We start from the raw sequence: 22,386 nt of genomic DNA on the forward strand, positions 1-22,386 counted from the left end.
AATTCCCCCTGTTATAAAGTCAGCAAACTATTTGATTTTTTATTTTATTTTTTAAACTTTTAGTTCTTATTTATTCGGTGATTCATTAAATGAGTTCTTTCAATTCCCACCTCGATGAGAAGGGACTTTTTTATAAGTATTTTTACTACATTTTTTAAATAACACATGGTTAGTAATACATTACAGACATATTTTGAATTGTATAACTAACCTTCACACAGGTATAAATCTAAACCCACAACGCATACTTTAAGTAAAGAAGCTACGTGCTGTCCCGAAAGCTAACGTACATACTTTCGATAAGTACTGATACAATTGATTATCACAAAAAACTTTATTTATACAATGTTTTTGACGTAATTACTATACCTTTAAAAGTCACAGAGTTGTGGACTGTACCATGATTTATTGTGAAAGCGGGGGTGCTTTTAACGGCATATGGTAATAGTGTAAAGTATTGAGTGACTACGGTACTTACTTATAGGAGATTACATTGTTAAAATATAGATGCAAATATGTATATATGAAAATTATAGTGTATACTTTATAATAAAGGTTACACAAATGCGTCCTTGTTCACGACTTGGAAACGCCAGGCCAGAATTTCCTGTGTGTGTGTGTGTGTGTGTGTGTTGTGTAATGCTTGGTTTATCATGGCGGATTTGGGAGGAGGATTAGACAAGATATCTGCGTCAAACTCTTTGGACAAAACCAATATAATTGCTCCAAAATACCGAACTGAGTCTGACATGATCGCCACAAAAACAAAGAACCCCGATCATGATTCGGAAAGTAAAAGAGGCCCAGGCGGTCCTGCGACAGCCTCGGAATACTGCGCGAAGGTACAGGAGTGGATATGGCAGTACTACGGGTATATGAACTGGCAGACCTGGCAGAACTGGATGGCGATGCCTGTTTCCCCCTTTCCTCCTTATTATTCTTCGTACCCAGCAGCAACACAGAACGGGACCACGCCAGCTTGGCAAATTGGTCAATCCGACCAGGATGTTCGGATTTGGTATAATGGTAATGTCAATCAGTTCCCCTTTACTGTCCCACCTTATTTCCCCCCGGTTGCAGTCGCCGGTGTTCATGGACAGGTAGCAGCTGGGACAACCCCCGTGTCTACGACAAGACCAGTGCAGCAGCAACATGCAAATGTACAGCAAGCAGGTACTGTATGAAAAATACTTTCACAATTGTATTGTCAAAATGGAAAATTATACTTTCACTTACCCCGTCCATCATTTTTTTTTTAACTAGTTTTCATACCGGAAGAACAACAGCCCGTTTTCTGTCATTAAAATCTTTAAACCAGCCACGTTATATATGTATGGCAATATACTTAAACTTTTAAAAATTAAAGAGGCTAGTTTTCAGTGCTTTCTTGTAAAAGTCAGCAGTACCAGAAGACAATAAACGCTTTGCTGTTTTTCAGCAGTGTATACGTGGTGGTTATGGTGAGTTAACACAGTGTCTGAATTTTACTACAACAGTGTACAACAATTCATAGAACAGTCATATAACAACATGCCATGATGAGAAAATAGTGTGAATCGTTATTGTCTCTAGGCCCGATTTTCCACTGTGGGCAAATTTTCCGTGTATTGCATAATGTATTCGATGTTATTCATCACACAAAGCAAATAACCCAGACCATACAGTACTCTATAATTCAACATCTATCTTGTCCAAGTTCTGGCTGCACAGATGCACATTTATTTTATTTTTTTATCCAGAGTCCTTCAGTTGCCTACCTGACATTTTATTTTTGTGTTTCAGGTCGTGAATATACAATTCCTTCACTTCTACACAGATTAATAGCTGAAATAGTAGACTTCTTCATTCTGTTCTTCATAAAGGCTTCCCTTGTTTTAAGTATCATGCACTTCAGTGGAATGAAGTAAGTGAGACAAATACTTTACATTGTACATATTGTATGCATAACAATTTTGAAATGTTATATAACAAAACAAAGTTGCTAAACTTTAAAAAATACCAAATATGGTTCTGACACTTGAATTTGAATGATGACTGTCATTTTCTAACAGCTAAGACTTTTAGATTTTCTGGATTGAAATTTTACAGCCGCATGCACAGATCTGATTAAAAAAAAAAAAGTTTAAGTAAGTTTTTTTTTACGTTCTGTAGCAGCACCCAATTACCTGACCTATTAAGGCTATTTGGTATCTTGAACTGTCAATAAAACATAGCTTTATCAACAGTTAATATGTTGTGCCTATTTAATAATAAAAAAAAAAAAAAAAAAAAAAGATTTTCTTTCTGCTTATACATACAGGGAGGGAGGTAGCGTGTACATTTTAAATTCAATTTGTACATTTTAAAAACATTGGCTTTTTCATGGCAGCAAAGGGGACGTTAGAATAAGATAACTGTAATAAAATTAGGTACTTTTGCAGTGTTACATTTCTATCTAACAAAGAGCACATAATATGTACTATAAGACTACAGACTACAAACAGTAGAACTGCACTTGTAAGAGTTTGCGAGGAACAGAAAAGGCAGATGCAGGAGCTCATGGAAATGCAGAAGTTTGCACTTGAGTTTGCACTTGAGGTTGCAAAACAAAGAAACTAACTGCTAAAGTCATTCACCGATGTATTCAAACAATCGTTGAAGAAATCATGTCTTTGGAAAGTTTTATTTTTTTATTTACTGTATAAATGTTACTGGGTTGAACAAGTGTTGAAAAAATGAATTGTTATATTTTTGGAAAGTTTTTTTTAAAAATTTGTTTTATTTTGCTATACAACAATACTTACATACAATTGATACATCTTAATTGCAAGCGTAAACTGCACTGTAGTCACCTGTAAATAAAACATGCAATATGCAACAATTGTTTTTATCCAAAACACAGAACTTCAAAAAAACACAAGTAGGAATATGTGTGGATTTAGTATAAGCACAGCGTACATCCAAGCGCAAAATGGAAAAACTTTCATTCAACTCAAGAGATCTCATTGCAGAAAAGGTATGTGGAATTGTATGAAACTATATCCATTTAATTAAACCAGCATTTATATCCCTAGGCCAGTAAATTGGCAATATGGTCTCTTTTGCTTTGCGCTGTGCAATCAGCCTCTGCATTGCCAAGCAGTGACTTTATATTGAAGTTTTAACATGCTCACTGAGTTTAAGAATTTCATGTTAAAATATGAGTTACGTAATTAATTTGTAGAGCCAGTGTGATAGCTCGAAAAAAATGTGCTGAGCTGATAAAGAACCTTGTAGAACACACATATTGTATCATAGTTCAAAGTAACATTGTAGTTAAAATGGGAGGCTCTGTTTTAATGCCTAACCCATTACCATTAAAGATTGTACAGATCGAGATTACTCATGACTTCAAGGTAATGTTGCATTTTACCCCCTGAAAATACATAGTACTCTCTCCGTGTTAAAATTAGAGGGAAGTTACTCCCAGACACAAAACCTTATCTGGAGCGCTGTTTGGAGGCAAACGTCCTGTATGTTTATGTACAAACATTGCCTCCTTTTGTGATCACATGTCTTGTTTGTGTTTCTTTTTCTTTATTTGTAGGGACATTTCTAAGTTTGCGATGAATTACATTGTTGAGGAAATCGATGAAGACACTTCCATGGAAGATTTGCAGAAAATGATGATCATAGCTCTGGTCTACAGGGTGTTAGTTTGCTTCTATGAGGTGAAAATTATATTGGAAGTGAGACTGACCAAATACCTTTTTTTAAGAATTAAAAAATCTACAGTGCAAGGTGATAGAAAATACCAGCCCTGCATGGCCAGCTTGTAAGTCCGTAAAACTTGTTGGAAGAAGGGTACAGATAATTAGATTATAGTATCATTCATATGTCGTAATTATCAAAAGACAAGTTGATAAGTCTAATAATGGAGATCTATAATAAAACAAAGCCTGCTGTTAAACCGTACTTATTTTCACTCATGCCATTAGCTGGCCCCGTGATGAACCAGTGCTCCTTTGTGGTCTCAGTGTATCCCACATATATATATATATATATATAAATTTCCATAAAAATAACAGATTTCACATATATGAGAAGAGATTGTAGGTTATGGTCCTTTAGTGAAACAAGTCTAAAAGAAATTTGCACAAAAAAGAGAAATTATACACCATATTCTGGAAATACTTAATAGAAGGCTAATTTAAACTGGTGTTTGGTATTTGTAGTTTATAGTATTTCACGTTTTTAGTGCAGTTTAATTCATGCAAATATTTTTCCCTTTAGATAATTTGCATCTGGGGAGCAGGCGGGGCCACTCCAGGCAAGTTTCTGCTTGGCCTTCAGGTCGTCACTTGTGACACGTCTGTGCTTGTCCGGCCTAACCGAGTGCTTGTAGTGCCTGCATCTAATGTCAGATTGTCAGCGTAAGTATAAGGAGATGGTGCTGCATAGTAATATACACTAACAAGGTTGGCCACTATAGCCAGTAACCAATGTGCATAATCTTCTAGACTTATTAAAGTCCTTGTTGAAATATGAGTTAATCTGTAAGTTTAGACACTGAGTCAGACAATCTGAGGTGAAACTGTAAGAAATAAGTTTCCACATTTCTTCCACATTTTCTTCTTAGATTCTTCAATGTGTTCATTGCTTTTTTTTCTTGTGTTTCAAGTATCTATTCTTAAGAGCTGTGTGAGGTGATAATTATATTGTGTTGAGTGGATCTTGCAAAGATCTTAATCATCCATAATATTAAAACTTCAAAACAGTATTAAATTCTGAGGGAAAATTAAGATCTTGTAAAATCCTGTGCATATAGCTTGTACACTATCGTAACAGTACTTGAATGGCACTTACTACAAGTAAGTTCTGTCTTGCTTGTTTTATACAATTGCATAGTTTTTTTTTTTTCCCTTAGTTTATTGTAGTTTTACCCACACTGGTGTATTGTTACTCTGGCAATTCATTTATAGTATATATTTTTAATTTATTTGTTTTTTATTTTGTTTTGTTTTTGGCAGGGCTCTCTGCTGAAGTATAGGCTCTGTAAGTTTGTCCAGTCAGTCTGTTTGTTTTTATACTTGTGTTATTATGTGTGTTTTTTTGTTTGTTACTGGTAATGTTCATGTTTACATTACCAATGTTGAATTAATCCCTGCAAAGGATTAACAAGCTTGTATGCTGAAGTGTCACAGTGCATGTTTTGTTCATCCATTTCCATTTTTCTATAGTTTCCATCCTTCCTTCTTAGGCCTATCAAAATTGAGAGGTTTATTAGAAATTAATTTAATATTTATTTGTTGCATTTTATACCAGTTGGGAATTTGGATTCTGCTGACCTGAATGAGTGTCACATTTTCTTAAAGTACAACCTGTCCTCAGTCGTGAGACCAATTAATGTGTACCAGTGTGATCTCTTCCATGTTTTCTGTGTTTGTTGAATTCAACTCAGACTGATGCCTTTGCCATGGTGCCAAAAATAGTTCTAAGAAATTCAAACTGTGCGAGTATTTGTGGAAGAAAGAGGTGGAGAGGGCTGCTTCTGCTTTTATAGTTTTGTGCTTTCAGAAACTTTTCAAAGTGAAGAAGATGTATTTGAAATTAGCATTTCAACTACACAAGAATGCAATTCCATTAGAACATGTATTTTAAAACCTTAAAGCAGTGACGCTCAATAGACAACCCTAAAGGATATGCAAATAAAATGCAAATGCTTATAGATAGGGGTGCACTGATAAGATTTTCTTGGCCGCTACCGATAGCCAATGGTTATCTACCCATATCGATAATAAATACAGTGCAGGTAAACTACTAGAACAAGACCTAGGGCCTATATTTAAACAGTTTTATAATTATAAATGTTATTAACAGATATCGTTTACTTGTTGTATTTATGACAAACGAACAGGTATTGTTTACTTGTTGCATTTGAAAATGATACAAAGAATAAAGTAGTATTATATTGTGTGCGTGTCAGCAATTTATACATTTGTTTTACAACAGTCACACAAAAATAACACATTGCATTTGTATTAGTAAAAACACTTCTGTAGAAAAAAAATATATAATGTGAGTTTTTTTTTATAGCCACTTGCTGTCAAACTTTGCATATTATAACTTCGACCTATACTGTACAGTAGAAAAATTAATTTGCCTACGCAATGTCAACTACGACAACGTTCGTTAAATTCTTATTTTAAGCATATACTGCTTAAAAATGCAGCTCAACTTAAATTGTTCATTTAATAAAAAACAAAAAGATGTTATGAAAATATCCGGTTACAAAATTCAGTCAAACTTGAATTTGTTACTGAACACGACGGCACAGTAATCAAGTACAGCTTCAAAATCCCGCCCAATACAGCCTCAACCAATGCAGAGCAAGATAAACAAAAATTATAAAAGATAATTCCCACTTAACGTTTAGAGAGCCCACAATTCCTTGGAAGTTAGAGAGATTGTTGTCATTGCTGCTATAGTCTTGGTTTAAAAAATAAATAAATAAAAACAAAAAAGTGCTTGTCAGCTAAACTGTTTCCGTTCAAGGATTTGATCAAGTGAGTTACAGAGGAGGACCTGAGGTGATATTAAGCTGCCAAAGAGAGAGACAGATCAGATACATCGCAGAGGCAGTTTTGTAACTAACCGTGCATCGATGCTGCATTTAAACAATAATTTGCCTCGTTAATACTATTTTCTCACGAATAATAAATACCCCTATATTTATTACAGTTTTGTCAGCCTGAAACCAACTACAAAGTATTAGGATGAATGTTAGTCTGGTAACTGTAGGCTATATGTACTCTAAACGACTAATAATAATAATAATAATAATAATAATAATCAATGAATATCGGATTTCGTCGGCAATCAGTTTACATAGGTCCATTTGTGTAGCTATGGATATCGTTGTACTATTCATTTAAATATAATAAAGATAGTAATAGTATTTGATCAAAAGAAAACGTGAGGTTATTGTCATAACCCTGGTTCCTTGAATTTGAAATCTAACCATTACCTAATGGGTATTTACCTCCTAAGGACCCTGAATCCAGAATATGTATAATATGTATATATGTATGTATAATTTCTAGAAATTACTCAAACAATTATAGGAAAAATCTTTTGTAGCATAAGTTTTGCTTTTGTGGATGAGGAAAACAAGTTACAAGAAATAGATGTCTACAATTATTTATTTCAGCAATTTTTTTGCAAAACTCCAGAAATGGTCATTCAAGAAAATTAAATTAATAGCTTGTTGAGGCACCTTTAGCAATAGTAACTTCTTTTAAATGATTAGGATATTTGTCAGTGAGCTTTTGCAATGATTCTTTAGTAATTTTGGACCATTCTTCAACGCAAAATTGCTCCACTTCATTCAAATTCCGAGGACTTCTCTTGTGCGCAGTCTTCTTTAACTCATACCAAAGATTCTCAATCAGATTTAGACTAGGCCATTCCAGAACCTTGATTTTATTCTTTAACCATTCTGAAGTAGGTTTTGATGTGTTTGGATCGTTGTTGTGTTTTTTAACCTCTAGTTGTGCTTTAAACCAAGTTTTGTAACAGATGGTTTCAGGTGATTGGCCAGTGTCTTTTGGTTTGCTCTGGAACCCATTTTGCCATGTATTGGAACTAAATTCCTATGCTATTAGAGGACAAACAGCCCCATAGAAGGATGCTTGATAGTAGGTAGGGTGTTCTTTTCTTTGTACACCTCACCAGACAATTTCCAAACGTAACAACTATCAGTGTGACCAAATAGCTACAATTTTTATTTCATCACGTCACAAAACATTTTACCAGAACTCATATCCATCATTCAAATGCCGTTTTGCAAACTTTAAGCAATTGTCCTTGTGACGTTTTCCTAAGAGTGGCTTTTTCCTTGGCCTGCGACCATTGAGACCTTTATCATGCAATACTCGACATATGGTTGAAATGGAAACCCCAGTCCCACTTGCAGACAATTCAATTCACAAGAGATTGCCTTCAGACAGCGGCGAGACACTGTCAATAGGCGGTCACATTACGGCGCGGGCTGTAAAACCGTGCTGTTGAACCAGGCTTGGAGAGTGTACATGTGCCGGAAACCCAAAGGGTTTGGGAAGCTTCTGCAATCAAGCGAAAAAGTCTCTGAACGACACTACTGTGAGTTGAGCTGAAAAAGCTCCAAACAGGCGGCTATTCTCGACAGAGTGGACAGCAAGAACCTGGAGTCCAAGCACACTCCTACATAGGAGTCTGTCTGCGAAGGTGTAAGCTGGCACATGGAAAAGGCACGGGGAGCTAGAGAGAGGCCAGATAGCAGGACACGGAACTCATATGCTGTTCCCTGAAAAGCAAACCGCAGGTACCTCCTGTGCCCTGGTCTTATGGGGATGTGGAAATAAGCATCTGAGGTCCACCGTGGTGAACCAGTTGCCTGGCCTGATTACTGCAACAGCTGTTGCATAGTCAACATTTTGACCTGACAAGGCCACCATCCCGCATGGGCACCAGGAAGTACCTGGAGTAGAACCCTTCCTACAAGTAGAGAGGCTATTGTACAAATGACCCGTTTTTGCAGCAGAGCTTCCACCTCCTGAGACACCACCGCAGCAAGGGGTCGGGGGGCAGGCGGAGCCCCACACTCACGCAGCAGCTCTGCAAGCACTGTCGTTCCCTGATGGAATCTCTTGGATCGGTGACTCTTCTTGCTCTTCCTTGGAGGAGAGGCAAAGGAGGATGAGGAAGACACTTCCTACATGGGCTCTTTTCCCGGGCACGACCCCTGCTTTCACTTGGCACAGAGCTAAGTTGAGAGGACGCAGCCATCTCTTTAACAGAGGGTGATGGGGAAACGCACTGTCCTGATGTAATAGACACCAATTACTCTGTAAAGCTGTGAACATGCGCTTCTCCAGTGTGCGCTTAGAGAAACTGTTGTCAGTTAGTGCCTGTTTGGCGTGCTCTGGCCCCAGACAGAAAGAGCACCTGCCATGATTATCCTCAATCGGCAGACTGGCCTTGCGTAAGGCACAGGGATAAAACTTAGGCATGATGTAAATTGCAAAGCAGTGTACTGTAATGTACAGCTGCTGCCTCCATCTGCTCAAACAGCCACGGGGGCGGGTCAAGACCTGAACTTGAGTACTCTGGTATTGGACCAGGGATGGGACCGAGATGATGATTATATTATTATTATTATTATTATTATTATTATTATTATTATTATTTATATATAGGTACCTTGTAGGGAACCGGTTTTGGTGACTTTGCACCAAGATGGAACCAGGATGGAATACTGGGATGCCCACCTGTATAAGCTTCTGGCAAACCACACAGTCAGTACAAGTACAAGACTAAGGGAAACCTGCTTTTTAGAGCCCTAACTCCTTCGTAATGGTGATCTAAGCAGACACCACAACAGCAACGAGATACTGTAGGAGAGAGCTGCAAGCAATCTCAGCTGAAGCGTGCATCTATATAATATATATAAAAAAAAAATTTCAGGGTCTTTAGGAGGTAAACACCCATTTGGTAATGGTTACATTTCATACTTGAAAGGGAACTCCATTATTACAACTATAGTTGTTCACACCGAAATTGTCTATACCATTGGAGCAGCAACTGAATTCTACCTAGGTGAATGCATTAAAAATGTACAGTACTGTATGCAAGGTGCAGTAGCTTTATATACTAAGAAAAGGATTAGCTGTTGCAAGGAGTGAATGATTTGCACACACTGGGGAATTATAACGAGAGATGTATAGGATAATAATCTGTTGAATGCAGTATAAGAATGAGCAATTTTGCGAAGTCTAAAATGCCTGATAATTCTTGTATGTCTGCAGACTGAACCGAGCCCTGTCTCTTCCCATCCTACACACTACTGAATATGCACAAATGCTCTGTTTTCTGAAAAATGTAATTAATATATAAAGTTGAGTTGATCAGAATTGTAATTGGATTACACTATGTAACACGATTTTTGTTCCTGGTTTGTAAGTGTTATTTCCTAATTGCTTATGTCTCAAAAGTATAGAAAATGGCTATTATTCCCCACAAACTTTGCTTTTGTGACCAGGACAGTGATATTTTGAAATTTACCTATTTCCAATGAGAAAACGAGCAAATGTGTGTCTTTTCGTTCACATAAAGTCAGAAAACAACATATGAATCCAAGTGAACGTGTATTTATACTAAAGTAATACAAAAATGACTACAAAAGATTTAGAAGTGAGTAGTTTTTCGAGATTTACGATTACAGTGGCTTGCGAAAGTATTCACCCCCCTTGGCATTTTTCCTATTTTGTTGCTTTACAACCTGGAATTAAAATGGATTTTTATTTGGATTTAATGTAATGGACATACACAAAATAGTCCAAATTGGTGAAGTGAAATGAAAAAAATAACTTGTTTCAAAAAATTCTAAAAATAAATGGAAAATTTATTAAATAATGGAAAAGTGGTGCGTGCATAGGTATTCACCCCCTTTGCTATTAAGCCTCTAAATAAGAGCTGATGCAACCAATTACCTTCAGAAGTCACATAATTAGTTAAATAAAGTCCACCTGTGTGCAATCTAAGTGTCACATGATCTGTCACATGGTCTCAGTATATATACACCTGTTCTGAAAGGCCCCAGAGTCTGGGGCACCACCAAGCAAGCGGCACCATGAAGACCAAGGAGCTCTCCAAACAGGTCAGGGACAAAGTTGTGGAGAAGTACAGATCAGGGTTGGGTTATAAAAAAAAATATCCGAAACTTTGAACATCTCACGGAGCACCATTAAAGCCATTATTAAAAAATGGAAAGAATATGGCACCACAACAAACCTGGCAAGAGAGGGCCGCCCACCAAAACTCACAGACCAGGCAAGGAGGGCATTAATCAGAGAGGCAACAAAGAGACCAAAGATAACCCTGAAGGAGCTGCAAAGCTCCACAGCGGAGATTGGAGTATCTGTCCATAGGACCACTTTTTGCCATACACTCCACAGAGCTGGGCTTTACGGAAGAGTGGCCAGAAAAAAGCCATTGCTTAAAGAAAAAAATAAGCAAACACGTTTGGTGTTCACCAAAAGGCATGTGGGAGACTCCCCAAACATATGGAAGAAGGTACTCTGGTCAGATGAGACTAAAATTGAGCTTTTTGGCCATCAAGGAAAACGCTATGTCTGGCACAAACCCAACACCTCTCATCACCCTGAGAACACCATCCCCACAGTGAAGCATGGTGGTGGCAGCATCATGCTGTGGGGATGTTTTTCATCGGCAGGGACTGGGAAACTGGTCAGAATTGAAGGAATGATGGATGGCGCTAAATACAGGGAAATTCTTGACGGAAACCTGTTTTAGTCTTCCAGAGATTTGAGACTGGGACGGAGGTTCACCTTCCAGCAGGACAATGACCCTAGCATACTGCTAAAGCAACACTTGAGTGGTTTAAGGGGAAACATTTAAATGTCTTGGAATGGCCTAGTCAAAGCCCAGACCTCAGTCCAATTGAGAATCTGTGGTATGATTTAAAGATTGCTGTACACCAGCGGAACCCATCCAACTTGAAGGAGCTGGAGCAGTTTTGCCTTGAAGAATGGGCAAAAATCACAGTGGCTAGATGTGCCAAGCTTATAGATACATACCCCAAGAGACTTGCAGCTGTAATTGCTGCAAAAGGTGGCTATACAAAGTATTGACTTTGGGGGGGGGGGGTGAATACTTATGCACGCTCAAGTTTTCTGTTTTTTTGTCTTATTTCTTGTTTGTTTCACAATAAAAAATATTTTGCATCTTCAAAGTGGTAGGCATGTTGTGTAAATCAAATGATACAAACCCCCCAAAAATCCATTTTAATTCCAGGTTGTAAGGCAACAAAATAGGAAAAATGCCAAGGGGGGTCAATACTTTCGCAAGCCACTGTATGCTGTAAATCACTTTCACGAATCAGCCCCCAAATGTAGTCTCCCATCGTGTTCTCGTTATACTGTCCTTGGTAGCGGCGTTCAAAGTCGAGTATATCCTGGTGGAAGCACTCGCCTTGCTCCTCCGAGTACGCTCCCGTGTTCTCCTTGAATTTATCAAGATGAGCATCAAGGATATGGACTTTGAGGGACATCCTACAGCCCACTGTGCCGTAGTTCTTCACCAGAGTCTCAACCAGCTCCACATAGTTTTCAGCCTTGTGATTGCACAGGAAGCCCTGAACCACTGTGAAAAAAGCTGTTCCAAGCCGCTTTCTCCTTACTAGTGAGCTTCTTGGGGAATTCATTGCACTCCAGGATCTTCTTTATCTGTGGTCTGACAAAGACACCGGCTTTGACCTTTGCCTCAGACAGCTTAGGGAAGAAGTCTTGAAGGTACTTGAAGGCTGCCGACTCCTTATCTAGAGCTCTGACAAATTGTTTCATAAGGCGCAATTTGATGTGCAGTGGTGGCATCAGCACCTTCCGGGGGTCCACCAGTGGCTCCCACTTGACGTTGTTCCTCCCCACAAAGAACTCGGTCCGCTGTGGCCAGTCCCGCCTGTGGTAGTGTGCCTTGGTGTCCATGCTGTCCCAAAGGCAAAGATAGCAGGGAAACTTGGTAAAACCGCCTTGGAGACCCATCAGGAATGCCACCATTGCAGCCTCTTGATGCCATCTCAGAAAAATGCAGATATGTATCCACTTAGGCAGCTGGAACTAAACTGAATTGGTGGGCTTAAGGCCCCTGTATTTATACTACTATTTATATTACTGGAAAGTTCTAGAAAGTTCTAGAAGTTACTGCAAGTTTACTCAGCACTGAATCTATCTGGAATGTTCTGGAAAATAGGTACATTTCAAAATATCACTTGCCTGGTCACAAAAGCAAAGTTTGTGGGGAATAATAGCCATTTTCTATACTTTTGAGGCATAAGCAATTAGGAAATAACACTTACTACCCAGGAACCAAAAAAAAAAAAAAAAAATTTGTTACACTGTGTTATCTGTTCCAAGGCATGGAAACACATTAAACCAATTTTCTGATTCAGTTTTCCAAATATATTAGTTTTCTGAAAACCTGACTCATGTAACCATACTGAGTGACAATGTTGCTAGTGCTAATAGTGTTAGAAAATTGATTTTTAAATCCTAAGTTAGTAGTCCTTAATTAAGTGTAAAAGATGCAGACAGGATATATGTATGATGGTAAATACTTGTTCAGGGATTACCGCAAAAGAGCAGTCTTAAGTACAATTTATTATTACAGATTTAGGCGGTAGGCTGTTGAATTTGAAGGTCAGCTAAGTGTTGTGATTAGTTTAATATTTGACATTTTGCTTGCCTTATACCAGCGTGCTCACTCTTGCTTTCTTTGATCTTAGGTCTATGGTACGAGCGCTGAACAAAAACTTCTCCATTGCCTTCTTCTTTCCTGCTTTCATCACGCTACTGTTTTTCCAGCACAACCGAACTGTCTACGACATTGTGGCTGGGACGATCGTGGTGAAACGAAATGGGGCCAGACGATGAGATATGGATCCAGTCGTTAAGCTAATGCAGTTTGTGGTACCCCCACCAGATCTGAAATTCAATACGGACAGCAACCTGTAGGAGGAAGAAGAAAAAAGTTGCTGAAAAATAACAAAAAAGAGAGAAAATAAATTGGAGTAATAGATGACTTGCCCTTTCAAGACGAAAGAGATGGCTTGATGCTAATTTTAGGTGCAGTACCTAATTTGAATAATGTTGTGCTGCTGCTCCTTCAGAACCTGCACTTTGTAATTTTTTTCAGGAAAGAAAAAATAGTATTTCACATTTCAGTCTTTACTGGCTTTAATATGATATTGAATATAAAATAGAATTGAATATCAAATATATAATCTGCACTTCCCTGTTTTTGTCAGTTTCAGTTGTTATGGGCAAAACAGGTGGTGTCAGGTTCTTTTGTATCCAACATGACACAAATTAATAATTTCCAAAGGACATTCTCAATAACTTGCTTTGCTGCAGTTTTCCACCCCTAACTTCCCTTTTGAGAAACGTAAGGTTGTGCTCAGTGATAAATGGTCGCGTATACTTCCAGAACAATTTAAACACCCAGCAGACTTGTCACATTGAGTTAGTGTCTCTCACGCTGCCCTTGGGGCAGTTGTATGTCTGCTTTCTATTTTTTTGTTCAAAGCTTGTATGTCTACAGCGCCTACCTGAAATGGATCAAACTATTATAGAATTGCCAAGTACTAAGTCACAGTAGCAAAACCATTGTGAAAGTTGCCCTGTGGTACATTAGTAATTTCTAAGGTTTTAAAGCTTAAAGAGCAGCATGTCAGATACTGTAAAGTGTGCTGATCAGTTTTAACAGACAGCGGTTTAAAGTGTTGAATCAGCTAAGAGACAGCGCAGGTGCAACTTGGCACAGAGTGGATGTTCTTGATACAATATTTTTACAATGTTTTGGTTTAAAAAAAGAAATCGGTGACATCCTAATCTTGATAATTTTTCTCTGTTATAAAGTTTCTTGTAACTTACAAGCTGTTTCATTTGAGTTCTACACACACTTTTTGGTAAGGTTTGCTATTGTATGGGATTGACCAACTTGCAGTTGTTGATACAGGAGAACAGTGTTTAATTTAAATCTGTATTATAAGTCTTGTCTCCATTCTAACTCTAGTAATTCCAGTTAGTTATTCTTCAGTCAAGAACAGTTCCAGCTATATCCAAAATAAGCAAAAACAAAACGCAAGCAGTTGGAAAGAAACGTTTTCAAACCAGCCAGAAGACTTTGGTTTCAAAGATCTTCTAATTCTGAGCCATTAATGTTGCATGTAGCCTTCCCTTTTAGGAACAGGTTTTTATCGAAATACATGTCTGTGATTGCTGTTGCTGGAGATGCTCAACAAGAACGGATATGATCAGAACATGACAATACAGAGCAGTGGAAATGTAGCTTAAGAATAGAATTCATTTCGATACAAGTTTGAGTGTATTTTTAAATATTAGGATCTTTAATGACAAGGCAGCTTGTTTACATTTTAGATTGTGATTGCAATATTTTGGGTCTCTGAAACAACACTACTCTATTTTGATTACACGTTAGAATAGTTTTTTAATAGAAATTTATTGTGTGACATTGTCAATTTTTGAAGGATTGTTCTTAAATAAATCTAATCTGACTGTTAAATTAATTATAACAAAGTTATATCCTACAATATAAAAGGGTTATTTTTGCAAACACATAAAGTATTTTGGTGAAACAGTGATATTGTAGTAATTTCCTAAAACATTTCAACAAGTTCTTATTAATGATTACATTTTACAGAATTTAAGTATAATAAATAAGCTATTGCATTTCTTTGAGTACTGATCATACTATATTTTTGATGGTCTCTTGATTTTGGTAACAGTGAACAGCAAAATCACGTCTTTGAACAGTTGAAGCTTATGATTCTTTCCATTACCCAAAAGAGACATCGGCTACTACATTGCCTTCATTATATATATGTATGTTACGACTAGCAGTAAATGTTTTTTGTTTTTTTTTAATGCTTAAATCATGCAATTCCTGAATTAAGTTTTAGTTTTTCATTGTTTGTAATTATTTTCACTTGACAATTTAGCAGTACACAACACTTTCCAGTTATAAACAAGTAATGTGAAACTCAGTGTAATTTAAAGTAAACGTTATGCATGTGCGCTCATGTTACACGGGAGTTAAGCACACGCACACTGCTGCTGTTATTGTAACAGACTAAAGAATTTGCATACAGCAGAAAGATAGCAAAACTAACAAATTAACATAAATCTGGGGGTTAAAAAAAAAAAAAAAAACCTTAATATATGCAAAAATGTCCTGTTTTACAAACGTACAAACGTTTTGATAATTGAAGCCAACCAATTTGCAGAGAGGATTTGTCACAGCGACAAGGTAGAGCTACAGAGCTAGGTTAATTTCAGCGTTGTACAGCACATGCAAACCGTAAAACACGCTGAGCACCAGTCAGTGTAACTTGTGAAGCTTTAAAAATAAATAAATAAAAACACAGCCATTCAATGTTAGAATTTACTGATTTTTTTTTTTATTGATTTTTTTTAACTTACATTTTATTGGAAATTAACTAAACTGAAAATTTTGATTTGAACATTGATCAAATTTTATTGTGACTTTGTCATAATACATTTAAAAGATAAAACGTGATTTGTTTCAGTTAATTAAAAAGTGGAGAAGTGTCTGTCTTTTATAGTAATGTAATGTTACCAAACATTTCCAGTTAACACAATCAGTTTTTTTCAGTGCATCTAAACAGTGGGAGATTTAAATACTGAATTAGGATCAAACCTGTAATTTGACTTACTTTTAAAAGCACACATGCACTTAAGAGGCTGTTAGAGATGTTGGCTTTGTCAAAACCCATTCTTTTAATGATTTAAACAACTGCAGTATTTAGATTCATCACCGTTCAGATCAATTTAATAGACTCCAATATGTAGTCTTAAAACAAAAAACTGGTCGTCTTTGTTTTATGTAATTTTAACAGTTCATATTGACTCTCTTCTTTTTATTATTTCAAAACAGCATAAAGCTAAGACATGGGAATAGTTTATACAAGAACTGCTTTAAGTACCAAGTACATCAGCCATCTAGCATTCATGTATTTTGTATTCAATTTGAGAAGTAAACTATTTCCAAGTTCTGTCTGGATTTGAGGTGGACATGTATCTGTACTTTTTTTTTATTCCTGTTCTACCAGAAATAAAAATACAGATCGAATGCGTTAGGATGGTATTCAAATTGCATGCATTGCTAAAATCTGTATTATGAAAAATCAACAAATGTGTTTTTGAATTGTAAGTTGGAAAATACAGTATGACTTACAGTATTACTATGTTTTAGATTTAAATTTGAATTGAATTTATAGTATTTTATAAAATATTAAAGAAAATGTCAACACTATTGTTGTCTTTTTTTATTTTTGTTTACTAGTACTCAATTAGTAGGATGTTCTAACAACTGAAGGTTTGAAACTTATATTAATAATAAGTTTAATTTCAACCCACAACCCTTACTCAGCTTTTCTGTGTTTCAGTTAAAAAAGTGCTAGCCATTCAAAGTTTAACTTCCATTTTTGTATGTGATTCTGAACTCACCTGAGAGAGGCAACTTCTTGTAGGGACAATTCTGTTTGTTCAACCTTACACGGAACAGCACATCGGGTCACCTGAACAGAATGTGAATGGAAGAGGACTGGAAATGTCATTCTGAGATGTCCATACCACAAGCAAACTTTCATAATTGGAGAGAATATGTTTGAAGAAACCATTGTGGTTTTTCAAAACTCCTCAAATGCAGCTTAAATATTACAGGTCAGTTAGTCCGGACTGTTGGAGAAAATGGTACATCATACACTTGTTTTGGTTTTGTCAGGTGGTTCAGATCTTGCAGACAGATAATTGATGTTACAAATATGTTTTGCTGCAGGGAGAAATGCCTACATTATATCACTCACTAACTGGTAAATTTGAAAACTATTTGAGCAAAATACTTGGGGGGGGGGGTGAGAAATTGGGTAAAGCCAGGTAGCCCAAACATGAAAGAAAAGTTATAAACAAAACTGGTATGCAATGAGAAAAAAGGACCAATAATATTCTAGAAGTTAAACATTATGTAGGCTGCTTCTGAATCAGCGCAGGGGTGGTAGTGGTGAGCTGAGCCTAAAAATACAACTGGACATTTCAAATTGGGAGGAAGTCTGGGTAAAATCAATTGCTGATTACTAAATAAAAAAAAAAAAATTACATAAGACAGTGGACAGTTTTAAGCACATCATGTAATGTGAATATACAAAACTGAGCCAAGTCAATTCATTAGAGGTTGTTTTGGCTACCAAGGTTTAGGGAGAGTCCTAGAATATAGTAGTGTCCAAATTACATTTTCACTGAGCCCCTTTCATACTGGCATGCTTTATCCTGGTCTTGACCCAGCAGCAACATTCACATGACCACCCTCTTTCATCTGTTTAGGCTTTCAAGATGGCATGCTTGTTATGGACACTTCCATCCAAGCTTCTCTGGATTGAATCGTCAGCCCAATTGTTGATTAGAGCAGATGTTTCTTTATCTCTGCTGCAATCTGGCTCATGCTGTGTCTCAAATCAACAGAAATGTGGCTAAACAGAAATTTACAGTTAAACTTTCGCACAGATGTTACTGTTTGTTACTTTGTCCGCCCGTCACGCATTTTGTCTTGCTTGACCCGGGTCAAAGCGTGTTGACCCACATCCTGGGTACCTTGTTAATAATAATACAAACTGAATCGTGTCATGCTCCATATACCTCAAAGTCAGCAGATGTTTTTTCTCCAATTCATTAACTCGGTAGCAACTCTGAAGCAGTTAAAAATAGCAATAATAACCTAGCTGTAATTTAAAAGTTAACCATTGTGTGTAATTGTTATTTATTTTATTTCTTAGAAGCAGCCCTTGTCCAGGGCAAGTTACAATTGTTACAGATCATAACAATTTGTTGCTTTCTTTTCATTGGCATCTGACCAAAACATTAAATGTACAAAAAAAAAGAAACAGGTTAGAAAATTTGGATCAGCTCTTCCCATTTCAATATGGCTCTATTAATCAAGACCCAATTGGGACTAACTTAACTAGTAGCACCACACTAAGATAAATAAATAAATAATAATATAAAATAACCGAGCCATGGTCCAGGAAATAAATTGTGCAACACATAAGCCATACAATTTTTTATTTTATTTTTGAATGGTATTAACACAACTAGGGCTGTATTAGTGGGTTCAAAGATTCGTTCGCTAGCCAGGGATTCAAAGATTGTTTTAAACCTTCGAAGGTTCGTCAGACGCCCTTTACGCACTGTATGTTTTTTTTTTTCTATTAACAGAAATCTTTTGACAATGTTTGAATACTACAAATCACACATTGAACGTCACTCACACGCACAGTTAGATCTTTTTATTTTTTATACCAAATTGGTATATGTAGCAACTCTATAGACCTTATTCATGCAGACTCAAAACAAGGCTTGGAGCGCAGCTGCTAGTTTCCGGCCACTGATGTCTCCAACTGCAGTGGAAAGAAGTTACGGGGTTCCACTGTTGTGTTCCATTTTGTGGTTCTGATTTAATAAATAATCTGTCAAAAAAGATATATAATTTCATATTAATTAGATAGCTGCTTGTATACAGAGGGCATGATTTATTATTATTTTGAAAAGGAGTTGGGTGGGGGCAAAGACTTGTGAATCATTATATTAACCTGTAAAGGTTCACATTGCCATTTTGACTGGTAGGCTATGCATTGTACATATGAATCATGAAAATATTTCACTATTTTTTTTAATGTATGTTCATTTTAAGAAAGTTATTAATTGTATCCTCCAGTGCACACTGTCCTTTGTTTATGTTAAAACTCCAGATTATGTACATGTGTTATTTAATTGTTATATTTTTGCTTTTATAACTCCAAAACAGCTTATTTAGCTTTAAAATAACAATTTTCTGATGAGAAATCTCAACTTTAATTTCTGTGTGTTCTTCATTATAGTCACAAATTTGATTACATTTCCGTTATACTGTCCAGGAGCCAATTGAGCATTTAAAATCAGTCCTAATCAATAGATAAGTAAGATGCAGAAGCTTATGCATGGATACTAAAGGGAATGTGTCCTGTGGGATGCAATGTCCAGTTTGTATTTTAAAAAAAATGGTATATGATACACTGAGTGTACTAAAAGAGTCATTATTAAGCACAACTGAACAAAATTACAAAAACTTCCTAATAACGCAAGTTAACAAAAAATATGCTTGAGTTACACAATACTTGGTCAGAAAGGAAATCCTTAACGTTACATTAACTCCAAATAAACTACAGGAATAAAAGAAAGGGGAACGTTTGATTCTTAAGTAAGGTGACTCATTCTTTTTCATTGACCAGAACGCCTTAGCCCTAATGCTACATCCATTCTGCTGCCTCTTAACTGTATTTAGAAAACAATTAACACATGCCTATACCAAACCAATAAACATGAAACAATACAGAAGTACTTATTACACTATGTAACACAATTTTTGTTCCTGGGTAGTAAGTGTTATTTCCTAATTGGTTATGCCTCAAAAGTATAGAAAATGGCTATTATTCCCCACAAACTTTGCTTTTGTGACCAGGACAGTGATATTTCAAAATATCACTATTTCCAATGGGAAAACGAGCAAATGTGGGTCTTTTCGTTCACATAAAGTCAGAAAAAAACAACATATGAATCCAAATTAACATGTATTTATACTAAAGTAATACAAAAATGACTACAAAAGATTTAGAAGTGAGTAGTTTTTCAAGATTTACGATTATACTGTAAATACAGTATAATCGTAAATCTCGAAAAACTAATACATGCACATGTTAATTTAAATACATGTTAATTTGGAATCATATGTTGTTTTTTTTTCTGACTTTATGTGAACGAAAAGACACACATTTGCCCGTTTTCCCATTGGAAATAGTGATATTTTGAAATATCACTGTCCTGGTCACAAAAGCAAAGTTTGTGGGGAATAATAGTCATTTTCTATACTTTTGAGGCATAAGCAATTAGGAAATAACACTTACTACCCAGGAACAAAAAAATAATAATTGTTACACGGTGTTATCAACACGGTAAATATTAATTAAAGTAAACATTATCTAACTAAAACTGTGAGATCAAAACATATTTTACGAATCTAGTATAGGCTAGTAGCAGCTCCGATCACAAATACGCTTGCTAATTTACCGTCTACTTCATGAATATAACCCTTGATCCAATTGCTGTATCCTTTCTGCTGTATTTTTTTCGGCATCCTTGCATTATCTGCCCAATCATCAATTTCTATTTTAGGAACACATATTAAAGATTTCGTCCACATAGTGATGCTATCAGTAGTTGTGGCGGACATGACAGTTGCTTGCACACCAAGCCTCGTTTTCAACCAAACATGGCCGCTGTGTGAATAAGGCGTACAGCAAGGTATATTACCCAAAGCACTGGGGCAGACCTATAGCGGCTGTAATGCTTCAGTAATATGTACTGAATATCTAGTGTAAGAGAAGTGCTATAGTAGAATATGTTTGAAACATACAAAATATATGCTAACACTAATAATTAGAATTTGGAAAAAAACTGAGCGCTGTCTGTCCCTCCCCACTCTAGATCGTGTTAACCAGAGGCACATTTCTTCATTCACCATCTCGACAGCAAAGCTGTTTGGGTTGAAAAAAGGTTGAATGCAAAGTGTGCAAGCGACCGTTGATATGTCATGGAGGCACATGCAAGCTCTGGGGTCACTTTACAATCGTAAGTTAGTCGTAGTAGCAATGGTTGTAGTAGTAATAATAATAGTAAAATGTGACTGACTGATAACCTGCTTGGCATGGTGACTGTTGAATGAAGGTTGTTTTGCCTAAGCCTGCTGCAGTTGGTGCTGCTGCAATGCAGGCTTACATGCAAGCAGCATCAATTACATGTGTTGTGCTTTAAACCAAGTTTTGTAGCGGAGGGTTTCAGATGATTGGCCAGTATCTTTTGGTATGCTATGGAATCCATTTTACCATGTATTGGAACTAAATTGTGCCACTTGAAAAACAGCCCCATAAAAAGATATTATCACCTCCATGCTTAACAGTAGGTATGGTGTTCCTTTCTTTGTACGCCTCAACAGACTTTCTCCAAAGTAATGACTGTCATCAGCATGACCACCTTTGACCGGAACTCATATCCATCATTCAAATGCCATTTGGTCCTTGTGATGTTTTCCTAAGAGTGTTTTTTTTTTCCTTGGATGCAACCACCAAGACCTTCAGCACACAAGTCTACCTATGGTTGAAATGGAAACCCCAGTTCCACTTGCAGCCAGTTCACTTTGAATATCTTTGGCAGTCAATCTCAGATTGTTATTAACCTTCCTCACAATTCTACTTGTTCTTGGTTAAAAAGTATTGTGACAGTACCATGAGCCTTGTACTTCTTGATAACAGAAACAATAGTTGAAATTGGGACTTGGAAATATTCTTGTATCCTTCCTCAGCTTTATGACAAATATAATTTCTGCATAAGGTCTTCAGATAGCGCTTTACTTTTTCCCCATATTGACTTACTGATAATGACAGCAATCATCTGATGCCTAACCCTTTTATAGTCTAAGAATATTCATCTACAATCCAGCATTTTCTAGAATTAGGTTCTGTATTATCATATTGAAATTTTTAGCACCTTGCAGACAATATTATCATAGCATCAAAGGGTATAAATACTTTGGAATTAGCATTTGTGGAGTTTACAAAAAAATTGCTTAAGTAATTTTTCTTGTAACTTTGTTTCTTTTTTTTTTTTTTTTTTTTTTTTTTTTTTTTTTTTTAAAACAGCCAGGGCTGGAACACACATACGCGGCACAGCTGGGCATTATTGGCATGTG

At 36.5% G+C, this 22,386-nt stretch overlaps 1 protein-coding gene across 2 annotated transcripts; it reads left to right on the top strand.

Moving 5' to 3' along the window:
- Positions 1 to 609: 609 nt before the first annotated feature.
- On the top strand, positions 610 to 16,858 carry LOC121313346 (protein FAM8A1-like). Of its 2 annotated transcripts, none has more exons than XM_041245764.1 (5): positions 610 to 1,173; positions 1,783 to 1,903; positions 3,566 to 3,689; positions 4,252 to 4,391; positions 4,989 to 5,793. In XM_041245764.1, exons 1-5 carry the CDS (start codon positions 654 to 656, stop codon positions 4,999 to 5,001), a joined length of 918 nt encoding a protein of 305 aa, XP_041101698.1. In that variant the 5' UTR covers positions 610 to 653; the 3' UTR covers positions 5,002 to 5,793. The 2 variants fall into 2 exon arrangements, with proteins under 2 accessions (XP_041101698.1, XP_041101697.1); XM_041245763.1 differs by lacking the exon at positions 4,989 to 5,793 and adding an exon at positions 13,298 to 16,858 and having other exon boundaries at positions 613 to 1,173.
- The last annotated feature ends 5,528 nt before the right edge of the window (positions 16,859 to 22,386 follow it).

The sequence above is a fragment of the Polyodon spathula genome, chromosome 3, assembly GCF_017654505.1.
Source record: "Polyodon spathula isolate WHYD16114869_AA chromosome 3, ASM1765450v1, whole genome shotgun sequence".
Classification (NCBI taxonomy): Eukaryota; Metazoa; Chordata; class Actinopteri; order Acipenseriformes; family Polyodontidae; genus Polyodon; species Polyodon spathula.

Excerpts from the sequence above, each read along its gene's own strand:
- LOC121313346 (XM_041245763.1), top strand. The coding sequence starts at position 654 with ATGGCGGATTTGGGAGGAGGATTAGACAAGATATCTGCGTCAAACTCT. Across the intron at positions 1,174-1,782 it reads TGCAAATGTACAGCAAGCAG|GTCGTGAATATACAATTCCT; the intron begins GTACTGTATGAA and ends TTTGTGTTTCAG. Across the intron at positions 3,690-4,251 it reads TGTTAGTTTGCTTCTATGAG|ATAATTTGCATCTGGGGAGC; the intron begins GTGAAAATTATA and ends TTTTCCCTTTAG.